This window comes from Callorhinchus milii, unplaced genomic scaffold (assembly GCF_018977255.1).
Source record: "Callorhinchus milii isolate IMCB2004 unplaced genomic scaffold, IMCB_Cmil_1.0 Scaffold3, whole genome shotgun sequence".
NCBI lineage: Eukaryota > Metazoa > Chordata > Chondrichthyes > Chimaeriformes > Callorhinchidae > Callorhinchus > Callorhinchus milii.
In genome coordinates this window covers 7,267,421-7,287,197 of record NW_024704744.1, presented here as the reverse complement: position 1 = coordinate 7,287,197, position 19,777 = coordinate 7,267,421, and the positions used below count along the sequence as shown (strand labels likewise).

The window sequence follows — 19,777 nt, the reverse complement described above, 5'->3', positions numbered from 1 at the left end:
CAGCAGAGGGTGAGTATTTGAGAGGCAGAGCAGCCTGGCTTTAAATATCGGAGACCTGGTGAAACATGCCTAGGAAATTTGTGACGTTTTGTAGCGCATTCCTTGTGATAACTGATGAAAGGAACACTTTGTGAAGAGTTGCAAATTTCACCTCTATATGTACATCTTACAACAAAGTAAAACACTGCTGTGGTAAGAGAAGTACTTACAGACTGTCCTTGCAGCCCATCTGATCCGGGGAGACCAGGGTTTCCAGGCTCTCCCTGCAAAAGAACAAAACAAAAAAAGTTTAGATAATACTGCAAAGGGTTTAATACAGGATTTATAAGAATATAACCCAACAAATAAAATAATTCTCATAACTTGGTCACTCAATCCACGACTGTTTGTGGGACACTGCTGTGCGGAATTGACTGCTGCATTTCGCCCACAAAATATACACTTCACAATATATTTTGTGAAGCGCTTTGACATTACTCAATGATGTGATAAGGCAATATCAAATGCAAGGATTATTATTATTATCATAACTTGATTTCCATGTTCATTTCAAGGAATAACACAAACTGATATAGCATTGAAACAGACCATTTGGCCCAACTAGTTCATGCCAGTGTTTCTGCTCCACATAAACTTGCTTCCCTTCTAATCCCTTCTGACTGTCTTCATGCAGCATTGAACATCCTTGTCTGCCTGTTCAAATTCCTATTTTGCTCAGTGCAATGTCCCGCAAACAGTCACAAATTAAATGATCAATTTTAACTGGAGGATTGTTGGCCAGGATACAAATTGGCGAACAGCTACAGGCTTTGGTTTGGGAAAAGGTCAAGGTCTATCGTATCTGTATAATAACAGCAACAACAACTTGCATTTATATAGAGCCCTTCACAAGAAGTAGCGACTTGGAGTGCATATCAGTAGTAGACTTTGATTCCAAGCATGGGAGAGGTGGGAGGTGACCATAGGCATGTTCGAAAAGGAACATGTGATTTGAACACATTTAAGGAGGGGCAAGGTGGAGGGATTTGTGAAGACAATTCCATACTTTGGGGGCATAGTGGCTGAAAGCACGCTGCAATACAGTTAAGAAAATAATTAATAATGAAACAATAATCCTTGCATTTGATAATAATAAATGAATACTATAATACTGAAACATCTCCAAATGCTTCACAGGCAATTACTGTCAAACATAATGACTGTGCGTTTGTGAGCAAATAATACAGATCACAATTAAAATAATAATAATCCTTGCATTTGACACAGCGCTTTTCACGTCTTCTAGACAACAGCAAAATTACATTTATATAGCACCTTTCACGTCAGAAGGACGTCCCAAGGGGCTGGACAGACAGAGTTACGGACCCGAGCTGGGGGTCGGGGTGTGGGAGAGTGGAGGGCAGGGGGTGGAAGTATGGAGATTGAAAGCATAGGAGGGTCTTGAGGTGGGTCTTGAAGTTGGCGAGGGAGGGGTGAGACGGAGGGACTGCGGGATGGAGATCCAGAGGGTGGTTGCTGAGCGGAGGGAGCCAACAAAGGGGTAAGGGGTTAGGAGGTCGGAGAGGTAAGGGGGAGCAAGACCGTGGAGTTCTTTGAAAGTGAGGACCAGAATCTTGAACTGTATCCTCTGTGTTATGGGAAGCCAGCGGTTGGGCAAGGATGGGGCTGATAGGGTCATGGAGCCTAGTGCGGAAGAGGACACAGGCTGCAGAGTTCTGAATGATCTGCACCCTATGGAGGGAGGAGTTGGGGAGGCCAACAAGCAATGAGTTTGCAATAGTCAAGCCTCGATGTAAAGAAGGCATGTATGAGGGTTTCGGTGGCCTGCAGTGTGAGACAGTGTCGGTGCCGGGCAACGTTGTGGAGATGGGGGAAGTCAGAGCGAGTCATAATGCAGATGTGGGGTAGAAAGGATAGTTGAGGGTCAAACAAGATCCCAAGATTCCAGAATGGCTTAGCAAGGTGGAGGGTGCAACCATGGATAGTGATGCTGTCAGCGCCTGAGGTGAGGAGGTGTTGACTGATGTCAATTTAGACATCTCAAAGCGCTTCACCGAATATATTGTAAAGTGAATTGACTATATTTGTGGGCGAAACGCGGCAGCCAATTGCGCACAGCAGTATCTCAGAAACAGTCATGGATTGAGCGAACAAATTATTATTGGGAATTTTTTTTTGAGGGATTATTATCCCCGGAAAAGCGATCCCCCAATCGACTAATAACTGGGTTCCTACTCACTGCCGGGTAACAGAAGCGTGTATGTGGAATAAGGAAACTTGACCAACATTTTGTCCTGCCAGGAATCAAACTTAGGTCTTTCGCTAGCGAGGCGAGTGCTCTAACCACTGAGCTACTTTTTTTTATTTACTGGAGAAAAATCTCCAATAGCTCATCCTTTGGCTGCGTCCCCAGTGAGTCTCCAATTTTATATGTTGCGAGTTTACATGCCAGCATCTGCTGACCCTTGCTAAGTGTTTGTCGTCAACTCTCAACCGGTGTGGCACAGCTGTGGTGCAGCCACACTGCAAGCCTGCACCGACTGAGGAGAAAGCGTAAGACCAGTGAATCAATTATGCAACAGACTGTTATACAAAGTCACGAAGAGCTCCAGCATCCGCATGACAGAATCCACTGAAGGAACTATTGTTAGAGGACATGGCCTGCGATTGAAGTCAGGTAGATTCAGAACAAATCTGCGAAACACTACTTCAGTGAGTAAGCAGTAAACATATAGAAAAGGCTCCCTAGGCAGACGGTAGAAGAAGAAAGTGTTGATTTTTGAAAAACAGATTAGGTAGATTTCTGTTAGGAAATAATATTTCAGGATACAATATATAGTTTGAGACACGAATTGTCAAGATGGTGGAAGGTGATCTGGATGAACCTTGGTTTTCTTTTGTCTAGCAAATTCTTATGTTTTTAGTACTACCACTTTTCCAGGCGAGGGAAGAAATCATCCATGTAGAGCCTTTAGAAAGGATGAAGAGACTTATATTTTCGACCATACTTTATCACTGTTCCTTCCCACTACTCTAATCCCCACCCATCCCCAAGCTTGGATAACCAGTCAGTTATTGTGAAGCCCTTTGAGGCGTCCCCTGGAATAAATCACCTGCCTCAACAGTGCATAGAACTTGCTTAGTTGTGTACTTCAATCACAAAGGGCCTGCTAAAACCACCAACTATGGTTATAGCTATCTGTAAGACTGGGGAGGTGGAGAGAGAAATATTGCAACATGCCAACTGAAGGGGTCCATGGCAGGAAGTCATCCTGTCAGCCAGTGTTCAATGAATCTGGAGACCCGGCCAAGACAAGAGACAGCCAATGTTACAGTATCAGCTAAAGGAGCTGTTGCCAGCAGCCAAATTAATTCCAAAATCAGGAATCTAGGGGCCAACTCTGGGGCTATAAAGTGGGTGTAGCATAGATCTAACAGCTTAATTCTGCAGGAGAGAAGTCGTTTAGCTTTCAGTTCACCCCAGAAATGTGGGTTCTGTTAACCAACACTAATTTGCATTTCTACAGTGCCTGTCACATAGAAGAATGTGTTAAAGCAAATTGGCGGCCACATTTGCCTAAAAAAGTTACACAGCCCCTACTCTTTACAATCAAGCCTTTCCAATACGAAAAGCCTGGTATCAAATGCAAATTATAGAATCACAGAATTATACAGCACAGAAGGAGGCCATTCGGCTCATCATGTCTATGCCGGCTCTTTGAAAAGAGCTATCCAAATTGATCCCACTCCCGCGCTCTCTCCCGATAGCCCTGCAAATTAGATCTCCTCAAATATTTATCTACTTGGATTATTCTTTTGTTTTATTATTAATTATTCCTAACTTGCAACATTAAAAGGAAGGTCAATACAGCGCTTAAAGTCCCAGAGACATGATTCTATGGTATTGTAACATACGTGTAGTATGCTTGGGGAGGACAAGTTTGCAAGTCTATGGAGAGAGAACGGGGAAGTGGGATTGATTTGGATAATTCTTTTCAAAGAGCCGGCACAGACATGATGGGCCGAATGGCCTCCTTCTGTGCTGTATAATTCTATGACTCTTTGATTTTTTTAAGAAATCAATGGCAATTAAGAAGGAGCCAATGAAAAGAAGACAGGAAGTATAAAAGGACACTGGGTGTGAGACTCGGGGTTGTGGTAGGAGTATTGTATTGGTGTTGACTGAGAATAAAATAATTACTTAATACATCATTGTTGTAGACTGAAATCATTACAGTACACAAATTATAACTATGTCAGATTTTCACAAACCTTTGGACCATGGCTTCCAGCTTCTCCAGGCTTTCCACTTACACCTTGCTGTCCCTATAAGATGAAAAGTAATGTCAGTTGCCAGTTGTGCAGGTGTGTTCTTTCAACTGATAAAATTTCAACAGCGAACATTTTCTTTCTCTACTTACACGAGGTCCGCGTAACCCCATGTAACCGTGAGATCCTTTGCTGCCTTTCTCACCCTTTAACAAAAATACAAAGCAATATAAATTGACATTTATATAGCATCTTTCATGTCAGGAAGACGTCCCAAGGCAGTGAACAGACACCCAAGCTGGGGGTTGGGAGGAAAGTTGACCGAAAGCACGGCCAGAGAGGTAGAATGAGGTGAGGGAGGGACTCCAGGATACAATTCCAGAGAGTGAGTGTCAAATAGGCTGAGAGCACGACTGCTGATGATGAGGCGGGTAAGGCAGGGACATGAAGCAGCCTGGTGCTTGCTGAATGAAGGGAGCAGCTAGGTCAGTACGGTATGGTATTGTTTAAGGAGGTGGCAGAGGTAGGATGGGAGCAGCGAGTGCGATATGATTGAAGTGGATTGAATGTTGAGCAAGAGAGAAAAAAAATCCAAAGCCATTTCACACGTACCTTTATACCATCAAGGCCAGGCAGGCCTGGATCTCCCTGGGACCCTTTTAGGGCCTGCAACACAAATTATACATGGTGCAATATTCAAACAAAGAAATATGTTTTGTATTAAGATACGTCCAAAATAAAATTAGAAAATTGTTTGTGAATGTTTTTCTTCCCCAAGAGCAACATGTTGAGTTGGTCCCTCAAATATAACTTTTCTATCTTTATATGGACAAAACTTTTATTCAGCTCCGATTAAGGATATAATTAAATACAGGAATCCTTATATGACATCTCTCTAAGTCCAGCAACAACGAACAATCTTTATTAGACGTGCCGAGATTATGAAACACACTGGAGTTTAAAACTGTGCTGCAAGAACCCAATTTGTACAAATCAGAAACACAGCCACACTTTTGGAATGAGGGTGAATTTAGGTTCTGAACCAAGAACGTTGCAGTATTAAATTGTGTTACACAATGTTTCATTTCAAAAATTATGAGGGGTTTCGATAGAGTGAACAGGGAGAAACTGTTCCCTCTGAAGCATGGGTCGGTAACCTGAGTACACAGATTTAAGATAATTGGCAAAAGAACCAGGGGAAGATGGCAAAGGGGAGATGAGGAGATTTTTTTCACCCAGCGAGATTTTTCAATCTGGAATACATTGCCTGAAAGGGTGGTGGAAGCCGATTCAATAGTAGCTTTCAAAAGGGAATTGGATAGGTGCTTAAAAGAGAAAAAATTGCAAGGCTGCAGGGTAAAAGCAGGCTGTGGGACTAGTTACATAGCTCTTTCAAAGAGCCAGCACAGGCAGGATAGGGCGAATGGTCTCCTTCTGTGCTGTACGATGCTATGATTCTCTGACGTTTATTTTGTTATGTACCCCCTTCCCCAGACCCTTTCCCCCTCAGCCTGTTCTCAGCTACACTGCCAGCATGTAGGAGCAAACGGAGAAGATCGCAAAGCCAGGCTTGTGAGATCATAGATAAAACAATACGTCTCAAGTTAGCACCAGCCACGATAAACGTAATTCGATCCTGCTTGGCATTTGTCCTAGGCATTTTGTGCCTTAATTCACCAACAACAGGGAGTGAACACTACCTCAAAAAAAGATAATTTTCCAGTTGAATCTGGCAGCTTTGTCCATCTGCATTGCCACCAACAGGAGAGTAATAGGGTCAAGTCGAAGTTACAACACCGAAAGCCTTTTGCTCTATTGGGGCTATTCTGGTGTTAGCTCCTCCACTAGTACAATTTTCCACTCTTATGCCAATTCCCTGCCTTCTCCTCAGTTACATTCAAATGTCTTTTTTTAAAATGTTATTCAGTTCCTTCTTAAATGTTACTGCAATCCACAGCAATTTGTGGCAAAGAGTTCCACACAGCAGCTCGCAGAGGTACAAGTAAATGGCAGGAAATTGGGATTAGAATGGGTAGCTTCTTGGATAAACAAACACCCAACAAGAGAAAAATGGTCAGGACAGCCTCCTACCTTGTCATACATTTCTACGGTCCTAACACATTCAACTCTTGTTGTTGGTCTATTTTATAATAAATATGAACTTCCTACTGAATTGACCACTTTTGTTCTGATTACACATAGTCCATTGAATTACACACCTCTCTCAGGTTCCACAAAAGCAAGTGGATGTGTAAATTAGCTGTGGATCCATGATTAAAATATCATTCGTTTTGAGACTTTACAACAAAGTTTTAAAAAAAAACTATGTTCCACACAACTTACCCTTGGTCCTGGTAACCCACGCGGTCCTTGATAACCTGGATTTCCACGTTCACCCTAGAATCATTTTAAAGGTGATTTACAAAATAAATAAGTCACATTCATCATTATAATAATCCTTGCATTTAACATGCTTTATCATGTCATCGATATATCTCAAAGTGCTTGATATTCCATCAGTCTGCACCTTTTTAAAAAAAATCTATATTATAGATATATCCACAAAATCCTTATATTTGATACAGCGCCATTTACATCGCGAGAACGTATTGAAGTGCTTCACAGGATTCACTGAAGTGTAGTGACTGTTTTTGTAGACAAAATTGCACACAGCCACAACCCACAAAAAGCCATGAAGTGAATGTCCAATGTTATATTTGCGATCATTTTATACAGTTTCCACATTTATTTTAATGCTGGAAATGTTGGCACTCTTGATCTGCAAGCCTTAAGACAGGGCTCTGGGTTACATTACAAGCAGCAATTGTTTAAGATTCTTCTTAGTAGAGCATTAAGTCGGAGCTGGCATGCCACCATTCATTTTGTCAAAGTGAATTTTTATACTAAATAATAATCCTTGCATTTGATATAGCACTTTTCACGTCTTCTAGATGTCTCAAAGCGCTTCACAGAATAGACTGTAAAGTGAATTGACCGTATATTTGTGGGCGAAATGCGGCAGCCAATTGCGCACAGCAGTGTCTCACAAACAGTGGTGGATTGAAAATGACCAATTTATTATTGTTTTGTTATGGAGGGATTATTATTAGGCTCTGTGTGGAGTAAGGAAACTTGCCCAAGGTTTCGCCCTCTGCCTGGAATTGAACCCAGGTGTCTCGCTTGCAAGGCGAGTACTCTAACCACTGAGCTACAGGACTCCACTTGGCTTAACAAACTTGGTTAGAGATAAAAGATAAGAGAATGCATGGAAGTTCTGCCTGAGCAGCAGAACTTGCCAATAAGTCATCATGATCCACGTAGCAAGCCAGGAGGGAAAACAAGGTAAAAAGGGAAAACAAAAGTCTGGGCTTTGGCGCCTAATCAGCTGTGTGGAGTACTTGGAGACATTTTCCTGATGTGACAGACATAATATAAATGCAAAATGCAATAATAATAATAATCCTTACATTTGATATAGCACCTTTCATATCAGGAGGACAACTGCTTCACAGGATACAGCTGTATATTTTGTAGGTAAACACGGCAGCAAATTTGCGCACAGCAACATCCCACCAACATCCATGAAATAAATGAACCATCTAAACTGCGGGATTGTTAGCCATGACACTGGGAGAAACTCCCTTCTCTTTTCTTAAATACAACAACAAGATTCCATTTATAGAGCGCCTTTCACGTCGGGAGGGCGTCCCAAGGCGCTAGATAGTTGGGTCATGGGATCTTTAATTTCCACCTGAATAGGCAGACAGGGCTTGGTTTAATGTCTCATTCAAAAGATGGCACCTCCAACTAAGGAGCACACCCCCAGATTAGACTATATGAGTTCAAAGTCCCAATATGGGGCTTAAACCCACAACCTACTGACTCGGAGGCAAGTGTTACAAACCGAGCCAGACTGACAAAACCAAATTGTATTGAAATTGCTTGGTGCCAAGTATCACAAATGCTGCTTTGGGAGCTAAAATACAAAATCATTACATCCATACAGTCATATAATGTGATATATTTAAAAATACAACAACTCTCATGTATACAGCACCTTTCACATTAGGTAGGTCTCAGAGTGCAGTTCTTGTGTAGGCAAAACGGCAGCTAATCTATGTAAGCAATGCCCCAGAAACATCTACAAGATTCACAACTAAATTGAATCTGCATTTGGTTAAGTAGATGAGGGAGGAAAATTGGCCAGAACGCTGGAAGAATTCTCAGTCTTCTAGCCTTTTTTGTTCGTCAGACATTGAAATCAAGATCAACTAAAAGATAACAAAGTCCTAACACCAGTTAGACTCTCTACATGTGCTGAAATGCCTTTGATTTACAACATGATAAAACAGTTGTATTGTTCCATAAATCAATCTTAAATTAAATACATGTCCATTCATCGGCACCTTCAGTCCTTGGCTCCCAATGATGGTTGGCTCCCTTATGCCTTACTGCAGTCAGCTATAAAACCAAATTTCTTTAATTATATTGGCAGAGAGACCGTCCTTTGGTGAGACATTAAACCGAGGTCCCTTCTGCCTGTTGAGGCAGACATTAAAGACCCTTTGGCACAATTCCTTTTTTATTTAAATTTGGTGTTCTCAGTTATTTTATTCTGTTTACCTTGCAGCAGTTAGTCAATTGGCAGATTGCTTTCTGGTTTCTATACTCTCAAAAAAAATTGGTCACTCAATCCATGACTGCTTTTGAGACACTGCTTTGTGCAATTGGCTGCTGCTGCGTTTCTCCCACAAAATACATAGGCACTGCACTTTACAGTATATCCTGTGAAGTGCTTTGAGACATCTCAATGATGTGATAAGGTAAGGATTATATTAATGCATAATATGTTATTATGTTATTATTAACGATATCAAATGCAAGGATTATATTATTATTATATTATCATTTTACTTTCTCCCTATTGCCTCTCTGACCCTGGTCTAGCCTCCTCTTGCTGGTTGTCCTCCAGTCATCGCCCGAGTGGCCATTAAGGGGTGAGCGTCGGTAGGCCACTCAACTGTAGAGGGCGTCACAGCCAAGCCTGACCTCTCCCCACCCAGCTGTCACACATCCACACAACCAATAGGTGCTCAAGAGGGACCAGGAGCGGGAAGCCTGGCTGATTTTCCCCTCCCTAACCCTGGGAAGGCCAACTTAGCTTCCGCATGCAAGTCCTACCAAGGTCATTGGATTTAGCATGGATCAGGCTTCAAACTAGCAAGCTCTCAATCGATAAACTATACCCTACGTCAAGCTGTCTCCATGGCATTATTAGAAAAGAGAAAAGAGATTCCATTGGTATCCAAGACAACAGGACTCAGGAGCAGAGGCAATGGGGATAAAATTAGAAAAAAAAACTGAACAATTCTTCTGGGGTCGTGGCCGACAAACCTCAAGGTAAATCGATTATTCACTTCAAGGTTGGAACTTTGCTGCATACATATTAGCTCCCGATTTCTGTACAAATACACAGTCACTAATGTGATGGAAATAGTCTGTGAAGTGCTTTGAAACACAAAAACAACTTGCATTTATATGGCGTCCTTCACGCAGTGTAACGTCCCGGAGAGCTTCAAATGTTTCTATGTCATATCATTCGCCTCCCCGCCTCAGTATCTGCTCTGGCACTACAAAATAGTCCGAGATATTTTTCTACGTGAAGGGTGCTATATATTAACAAGTTGTTGTTTCAGCGTTATAGGATTATTATTGATTAGCATCTGATTATCTGCTGTGACCTCAAACTTAATTCTCTTATCTCCTCCAATAAAAATTTTTTTCCTGTTTATGCCTCAATTCTATAACTGCTCAAAATTGCTTCCACACTTCCTTGGTCTGATCATTACTTTTGCAAAATTCAAATCCTCCTTGGATTCAAACACCGCCATATAAAAGGGTCAGACTGTATTCACAAACTGGAATTCACAAAAATAACAGTTTGCAAATGTTGCATTTGGTTTTATTAACTGTGTATAGAATTATTATACAATTACAGCACTGAAATAGGACATTCCATCCAACTAGTCCATGATGGTGTTTATACGCCACACAAATCTCCACCCTTCCTATTCCATTCTCTCGTATGCCCACAAAATCATACAGTCACTCTACTTTACAGTCGATAGATTTTAGTTAGGTAAGGGTATCAAGGGATATGGAGCAAAGTGGGATAAACGGAGTTGAGGTACAAATCAGCCATGATCTAATAAAATAGTGAAACAGACTTGAGGGTCTGAATAGCCTACTCTGGATCCTGTGTTCCTATGTAAAGTAAATCCTGTGAAGCACTTTGAGATGTCCTCCTGATGTGATGGGTATATCAAATGCAAGGAGTGCATGTGGAGTCAGTAGCTCAGTGGTTAGAGCACTCACTTTGCAAGCGAGAGACCTGAGTTCAATTCCAGGCAGAGGGCGAAACCTTGGACAAGTTTCCTTACTCCACACAGAGCCTAATAATAATCCCTCCAAAACCAAAAACAATAATAAATTGGTCATTTTCAATCTACGACTGTTTGTGGGACATTGCTGTGCTGCAATTAGCTGCCGATTTCGCCCACAAATATATAGTCAATTCACTTCACAGTGTGTTCTGTGAAGCGCTTTGGGACGTCCTCCCGACGTAAAAAGCGCAATATCAAATGCAAGGATTATTATTATTATTATAAGGAATTATTGTTATTATTATACCCTCTATTCTCTTCATTCTCATGAATCAATCGACTTTCCTCTTAAATAAATTGATGTTTTCTGATTCTACCACAGCTCTTCTGATTCTGATACATCTTGCATCTGCATAACACTGTAGCACGAGTCAGTGGGACAGTTACACACTCACTGATTCAAACATTGGCTGTGTTTCAAGTTCAATGCAAGGTCAGCATCGAATGTATACTGGCTCGGTGGAAGGGAAAACTGACCTGACTATTTCTTATAAGAAAAAATGAGCGCCTCTGGAACAATTAACAAGGGTTTCACTGACAGCCATTGGCATTCTCAGCTCTATAGACATTGATAACTTGGGAACATGTTACACTGGGACCAGGATTATATACTTACATGTAATATATAGCTCATGGATTCTGCAAAACAGGTGTGAGCTGCTCTGCTATGTTTGGATTAGAATCATGTTACACTGTACTGATTCAGACAGAAACAAATTGGGCCTCAGAGCAAAATGTACTTGAGCAGAAGTCTGGTTTATCTAATTGTCTATAATTTGGGGAATCTATTGCACATTCAATACATATATATATATATATATATGGAGTAGGTGAATAGAAAATCAAATGTGAAATTAATTGTCTGGTGGCTGGAAAGGAATGTCAAGAGACTAGGAAACATGCTACACTATAGAAAGCACACACAGCTTAACACAACGTGAAATGCACGTGTCAGATGTTAGCCTGGCTCAGTTGGTAGCATGCTCGCCTCCGAGTCAAAAGGTCATAGGTCCAAGCTCCATATCTGGTTTTTGAACTCCTTTGGTCTAGGCTGACATGCCAATGCAGTGCTACATGTGAGCTACATTATCATAGGTGCCGTCCGTCAGAAGAGACGTTAAACCGAGGGGCTGTCTGTGAATGCTCAGATGGACATTAAAGATCCCATGGCACTTTTTGAAAACAAAGGGTGTTTTTCCTGGTTCCTGGCCAAAAAAAACAAATAAAATTGTTCATTCATTTCATGATTGTTTGTAGGACGTTGCTGTGCGCATTCACTAACAAAGTACACGGTCACTGTACTTTATAGTAAATTCTATGAAGCACTTTGATATATTCCTGACTTGAAAGGCACTATAACCAAACTTACCCCTAATCAAATGCAAGGATTATTTACGTAATTAAAACATAGCAGTTAAAATTGTGGTTAATATTGTATCCCTAAAGGCATCCTGTTCCCTAATTTCAGTCAGGAAGAAGTAAGGATTGCTTTCTCTTCTGGAAAATGTTCTAAATCACAGCTTTGAGACTGAACCCCCCCCCCCCCCACACCCCTTCAGTTTCAGGAGAACGGTTCCTCCAACCAGGCCTTTCAGAAAGCCTTTAATCTGACAGAAAGAAGACAAATCTTATGCTTCTTTGTCAGGTAGTGACTTGAAATAATTTTAAAAGAAAATCTTTGAAAGTACAAAGCAATTCTAGAGATGAGGGAATCAAAAAAAAATCGCCCTCATTATACCACAAACAAAGATGGCGGCATTCCAACCCTGAAAGCTTTGGAGGGAGACACCGATCTCCCAAAGCCAAGGGGAGTTCACTCCCAAATGTGCTGTTGAGGACAGGTTTTAGAGACATATTTCAGTATATTTTTTGTACCATTTCATAATTATCAAGAGCAACAAATTCCATTAATATAGCGCCCTTCACGCAGGGTAGCGTCTCAAGCGCACCCGAACAATGCCGTAGTTTCACGCTGAGTTGGGGAGAAAGGGGATGCAACCGTAGGCACGGTCGAAGAAGAAAGTCTTTAGGTGCGATCTGAAGAGGGGCAAAGAAGGGGTAAGGCAAAGGGATTGAGGTAGGGAATTCCAGAGATTTGGGGCATAGTGGCTGTAGACACAGACGCCGATGGTAAAGCAGAGGGGTGGAGGGAGTACAGTAAGAACAAGACAGGCAAGCAAAGGGGACAGGTAGAGGAATGAGGTTGGAGAGTTAGAGAGGTGCTAGGGCATGAAGTGCATTATCAATGGGCATAATAATAAACTAATAAACTAAATACATTGAGGAATGCCACAATTTTGTCTGTATTTACTGGACAGGGCAATAAAAGCTACCCCTTGGACATATAGTTTTGAATCGTGTGGGTAAAATAGTTCAGATTCCATGTCTAATTTTTTATGTATCATTTGCTGTTCCCCTCAATTCACATCAATCATTGCTTAAAAACAAATCAAACCCAACATCTCTTTGGCAAAATCGCTATCCAAATATTGAACATGGAACAGTAAGTAAGGCTAGTTGGAAATGAATGGAAAATACAGTTAGCTCGAAAGAGCCTGAAATAGAAATTGAACTCAACCAGCTTAAGGAAAAGATTATAACATTATTTTACAGCTGGTGTATTTCAAAAAAATATTTATCATCACATTCAATAAATGTCAACAAAATACAGTCACCAGTAAAATCCTATGAAGTAGTTTGCGACATTATGAAAGGTGCTGAACCGAACACAACAATTATTATTGGGCTGTTCTTCTGTGAAAGGGTTTCAAAGGTGAACAGTTGCCTTAATATGGTCCATTCATTTCTGAACATTGACCTTGGGAGCCAATAATAATAAGTCTTTGAGTGTTACAATGAGGCATGCTACAACTCAAATATTCCCAAGCATGATGCAATAAAATACAACAGGAAGGAAAACGTAACAGTAACAATAATCCTCACACTTGAAAGAGAGTCATTCAATGTCTTGAGATGTCTCAAACCTAACATTGAGATCAGACATGATGTTGGAACAGGCTCGATGAGCTAAATGCTCCAATGTTCCTGGAAGTCACATATTTCACCCCATTGCAAATTCAACAAATGGATTCCTACCTGGTTGCCATGTCGCCCTTCCTCTCCTTTATGTCCAGGTGATCCCCGCAATCCCTATAAAACACATCAGGAGGAATGTGGCAATCAGCTACGCACAGAGACCGAGCTACAAACTGGATGTGAACTGAAGAGTATTTAACACGTACCTGAATGCCTTGTGGACCTGACACCCCAGGACTCCCAGGCAATCCTGGAATTCCCTGCAGTGATGAGAAATATGAGAAAAAGTAACTCAGTCATCAGAACTACAGCAAGAGCTATAAATGCTTAATATCCACCTGCCCTGGCAGCTGCAGCCTCAGTTTAACAACTCGGTCAAAGGACGACAACAACGTCAACTTACATTTATATAGCATCCTTCACACAGGGTATCATCTCTGAGCACTTAAAGGGTCAACATCCCAGCCCTCCTCCGATGCTGCACTGACATTAACAGAGTTCCAACATCAGGTCTTTCATGTGAATGAAACATCTCAAAGTACTTTGCGGAATGGAATTAAAAGTGTCTGGCAATCAACAGCCCACATTCCTGTAACAGCAACTTGCATTTATATAGCGCCTGGTGTCCCGACAGCTCCCAGGAAACACTGGCCTGCTTCATGTACCCTGTCCAATCTGCCTCACCAAAGATAGGTGAGCTTTCAGCCATTCTGTTTCCACAGAGTCCCTGCACTTGCCCTCTTCCTCCCCCCACACCTTTAAAGCCTGACTTAAGAGCCTATATTTTTCATCGTACTTTCAATTCACCTTTATATAATACTAATAATATTACTTACATTTAATAAAGTGCGTTTCATATTTGGAGGACGTCTCAAAGTGGGAGGATCTGTGCAAATTACCTGCTGCATTTGCCTCCAAATGTACAATTACTACACTTTACAGTGAATTAATGTGAAGAAATTTAAGGTGTTTCAACGACGTGATCCTTTAACAAATGCAAGGATTATTATCATTTTTATTAATAAATAGAAATTTAATGTGCTGCACTGACTGTGCGGCTACACAGAAACCCCTTGTGGATGCTAGTGTCCAGTGATATAACGTTTCCAACTCAGTTAGTTCTCCCGACAGTGGAATAAGGTTAAATATCAAATCATCTTTGCATAAGATACAGCACCTTTCACATCAGGAGGCCATCTCAAAGCACTTCACGGAATACAATGTAAAGTGGAGTTACTGTGTACATCCAGAATCATGTAATAATACATTTAAAAAATTCAACCCTTTTTTTTGGTCAGCCAGCTGTCTTCCACATGTGGAAACCCATGCTTAAGAGTATCCAATCTAAACAGCATTCCGTGCAACCCATCTACAAATGGAAATGTCAGTGGATTGGTATGGAATTCATATCCTTTCCCAAGAGAGATGCAGTGTGCTTTAACTAACTCTGGAGAGTGGTGGGTACATTAAAAAAATACACACAATGTACACAGTCACTCCACTGCACATTGCTTTTCCGATGAGATAGTTATTCAGCAGCATTTCCAGTTTCTTAGAGTCATTCGCGGGTCTGAAGAGCCAGGATGAAATAACGGTAGAACAAAGTTGGACAGAAAAATAAGAACAGTGCTATAGATACGAATAACATGCGGAAGAATACAAAGTAACAGAAAGAAATTATTCATGAAAAGAAAAAAAATTGCAAGGCTATGGGAAAAGTGAGGGAATGGGATGTATTGGATAACTCTTTCAAAGCGTCGGCACAGGCACGATGGGCCGAATGGCCTCCTTCTGTGCTGTAGGATAATATGATTCTATGAAAAGGTTCTATATACAATCAATAGCTAAAATGGTTAAATGTATCTTGCATCACAACAGAAACTGGGGAAAAATTACCAAAGGAGAGGTATAAGTTTTATAACTCTGTACATATAGTTTTAACGTATGTTGTTTTCTATCCAAGTGACTTGTGTATAAGATTTCTTTTTTTGACGTTCAAAAATGCCAGTATAAATGCAGATGTATATATTGGCTGGAGAATGGTGCAGTGGGAATAACAATCAAAGCACTTCTACTGGCTCCTTGACATCATATTGCCTTTCATCCTCCACAAATATTGCAGATAGAGAAATGTAGCTCTTATGGTTTTCACATATATTCAACGATATGAGACTGAGGTTCTGTCTGCCTGTTTTGGGTGGATGGCCGTCAAAGATCCAGTGGCGCAAAGAGTTACAAATAAATTGGTTAGGCTTTACAGTCTGCCTTATTGACATAACAGTGACATTACTGAGCAAATACTATCCTGCTTCATGTCCCCCACCCAATCTGCCTCGCCATCGGTCAGATTTTACAGTGTGCCTACAGTCACTAACATCACAGCAGTTTCTTGTGAAGCACTTTGAGATGGTTCAGTGTTTGTAGACAAGGCAAGGAGAGCATTGGAAAAATCATGGCTTCTTGAAGTGAGCTCAGCTCCTACACACATGAACAGTGAATGCAGAAGTACTGGCTGGGGTTCACCCCATTGCAGAACTGGTTGGGATTTTATGGAATTACCACATGGGGTTCCTTGCACTAGATATAAGACAAACAATATATACGACTACAGCAATGTGCTAGGTAAAGACTAGTTAATGGTACAACAAACCAGTACAATTTTAGTTAATATCACTGAAAAGGTTTTGTGTCAATTTTCCTTTCCCTTATTCTCTTGTCCTGTAGATATTTAATTATTTTCTTCCTTATACTGGAAAACTTCAATCACTGGCATTATATATTAATATATATTAATATATCAATATATTAATATATTATATTAATATATTATAATATTATTATATTAATATATTAATTAATATGGGTTAGAATATTTAAGATTTAATAAATAGATTATTATTAATAATAACAATAATAATCACTGCATTTGATACAGTGCCTTATCATGTCTTCGAGAAGTCTCAAAGCACTCTGCAGAATATACTGTAAAGTGATTTGACTGTTTCGTGGGCGAAGTGCAACAGCCAATTGCACATAGCAGTATCCCACAGTCATGGATTGAGTGACCAAATAATTTTTTTTTAATTTTTGTTTTGAAGGGATTATTACCCCACTGAAATGCGATCCACCAATCAACTAACAAGCGGGTTCCTGCTTACTGTAGGTAAACACAGGCATGTGAAGAAAGGAAACTTGCCCAACATTTCGCCCTGCCAGGGACTTGAAGCCAGGTCCTTTCGTTTGCAAGGCGAGTGCTCTAACCACTGAGCTACAGAACTCCACATGTAAGTAACAACCAATGATTAATACACATGTGTTTACACTTGGTTTACCTATGGTGACGATCTTCCTTGGGGAGGTGAGAACCCCTTAGCCAAGTCTCTGGGAAACACAGTAACACATTACCATGGAATAATGCTTAGGAGTATCTAAAACCAAACTAGAAACGCTAAATATTTTGTGCCTCACTTATAAGAGAATCGCTGAGACGCAGCACCCGGCTAACATGCTATAATGAGCTTTCGCTATGCTTGAGACATTTTGACAACATAATAAGGCATGGTATCATTTGCAAGGATATATATTATGCGTTTAAACTATTAAGAGTTTGACATAGCCTACAAAATACAGTCGCTACACTTTATGATAAATCCTATGAAGCGCTTTGAGACATCGGCCTGATGCGAAATGCATTATATCAAGGATTATAATAATATTCCTTGGTCCTCATTATCATAAGCCCCGTGTCTAGTATGGAGTGTACACTCTCTCCCCACGCGTGACACACGTTGCTTCCTTAATCGCAGAGAGTTTTGGTAGAGGTTGACACAGAATTCTTTAAGTCTTGACAAACACCCATTTTCTTGAGAAATAAATAAGGGGCAACATTTTTCCCTGTTTTCCAATTGCTTCCATCCCCTTTCCATCAGAATCCTATTTATGTTCTCTAAGGATCACAGGCACATTTTTGAAGCAAATCCAGCAACAATAAGAACTCAACATTGTCCATGGCCTTTGAGTTATACTGTACCATGCACATAAACTCCCTCATTGTAAACATTAGGGTATTATTTTAGATAGATATGTGAAGGAAAATATTTTAAGACGGAAAAGGAGTCAGTAGAGTGTTGATTAACTAGTATTGAGATGTCATTGTACATTGTATTGACACGTTGCCATACAAGAGATTGGTTCACAAGGTCAGAAAGCACAGAATGTAGGCTGGGGGGGGATTGACGTTGCTTAGAAATTGGTTGGATACTTGAAGTAATGAGTTACTGCACAGAGAACTACAAAGACAATGGAAGGAGATAGCTGGTTGGATGCCTCAGGGATCCAAAGCTATGTTACATTGTACAAAAAGAAGCGGAGTTGTTTTAACAAGTTTTACTTGTGACCGGCTGAATAAAATGAATAACAATTCTTGCATTTGAGGAAGCACCTCTCACGTCAGGAGGATGTGTCAGAGTGCTTCACAAAATGTATTGTAAAATGTAGTAACTGTGTATGTTGAAGCCCAACCCAGCAGCAATGTCCCACGAACAGCCATAAAGCGAACGATCAATACTGTCCAGCTCATTGTTGGCTCAGACACGGGGAGAAACTCCCTTTCTCTTTTCAAATTCTGCAATGGGATCTTTAATGTTCACCTGAACAGGCAAATGGGACTATGGTTTAATGTCTTATCCAAAGGATTGTACCTCCAGCAATATAGTGCTCTCCTAGCACTGCACTGAAGTGTCAACCTCGACAATGTGAGTTGAAAGTCTTGAACTCAAAGCTTTCTGACTCAACAACAACAAGTTGCATTTATATAGCGCTCTTCATTCATGATGATTCATTCTCGAATTCAAGATCCTCATCCTCACCTACAAGGCCATTCACGGCCTTGCTCCCTCCTACCTCTCCGACCTACTATCCCCCTACCTACCCGCCCGTACCCTCCATTCCTCTGGCTCCGGTCTGCTCCACATCCCCCGCCCCAACCGCCCTACCATTGGTGGCCGGGCCTTCAGCCCCGAGGCTCTGGAACTCTATCCCCCAGTGCCTTCGCGTTGCCTCCTCCCTTTCCTCCTTCAAGGCCGGTCTCAAGACCTTTCTTTTTGACCGTGCCTTCAGCTCCACTCTCGACTCTCTACCCCCTCCTCGCTCCCTCCCTTCCCTCCCGTCACCCTGACCATTTCCCCCTTGCTCGGGTCCTGACCCAACTGTACTGCGTCTTAGGACGTCCTCCCGACGTGAAAGGCGCTCTATAAATGGAATCTTGTTGTTGTTGTTGTAGCATCCAGGAGCGCTTCAAAGGCTCAGAGGCAAGAGTGCTACCAACTGAGCCAGGGTGACACCAATTGCACCTTATCATGTAATCAAAACATCTCAAAGTGCTTCATGGCATTTTACTGTAGTGACTGTATTTGAAGCCAAATTATAAAATTATAATTAAAATGATAAAATAAACAACTGTGTTGATAAAAAAAGACTCAATCACTACTAATTCCTCAGTACTTCCTACAACAAGATATTCTGAACAGTGCTACCAAGTATAAACCTCATTTCCCGAAAGATATGACAATGAACTTGGGTTATTAGTGGATTTTGTTGGAAATAAAATTCAGATAATATCAGTTTGCAATCGGTTCTTACCTATTTAATACACATTAGCCCAACCTCATGATTACAAAGACTTTATTTTAAGAAAGCATGAAATGAGAAAAGGCGACTTTATCTTTGGAACATAGGAAAATAGGAAAGGGAGGAGGTCTTTCTGCCACTCAATCTGTTCCTCCAGTTTAAGTTTATTAGACTTCAGCAGATCTGATAATACATTTTTATCAGGTGTGTAGCTGATGCAGAAACACATCACAATGCTTGTGAGTATACAAACTAGAATAAAGGTTCAACATATGCATGTCATCTCTACATAATAATTTCCCTGTGTCTTAAATGGAATGCGTGCTCTCTCCCTGTAAGAACGCACTCTGCTTATCTAATCCCAGAGTGTGAGTGAGCGATATAATTGTGGTGTTGTTCTA

At 40.9% G+C, this 19,777-nt stretch overlaps 1 protein-coding gene across 1 annotated transcript in view; it reads right to left on the bottom strand.

Moving 5' to 3' along the window:
• col21a1 (collagen, type XXI, alpha 1) overlaps nucleotides 1–19,777 on the bottom strand; it is a 122,672-nt gene that overhangs the window by 49,889 nt on the left and 53,006 nt on the right. Inside the window, exons 10-13 of the mRNA XM_042332755.1 lie at nucleotides 13,955–14,008; nucleotides 13,809–13,862; nucleotides 6,613–6,666; nucleotides 210–263 (exon numbers count right to left, since the gene is read on the bottom strand). Coding sequence (XP_042188689.1) covers nucleotides 210–263; nucleotides 6,613–6,666; nucleotides 13,809–13,862; nucleotides 13,955–14,008 — 216 coding nt within the window. The remainder of the gene's footprint in view (nucleotides 1–209; nucleotides 264–6,612; nucleotides 6,667–13,808; nucleotides 13,863–13,954; nucleotides 14,009–19,777) is intronic.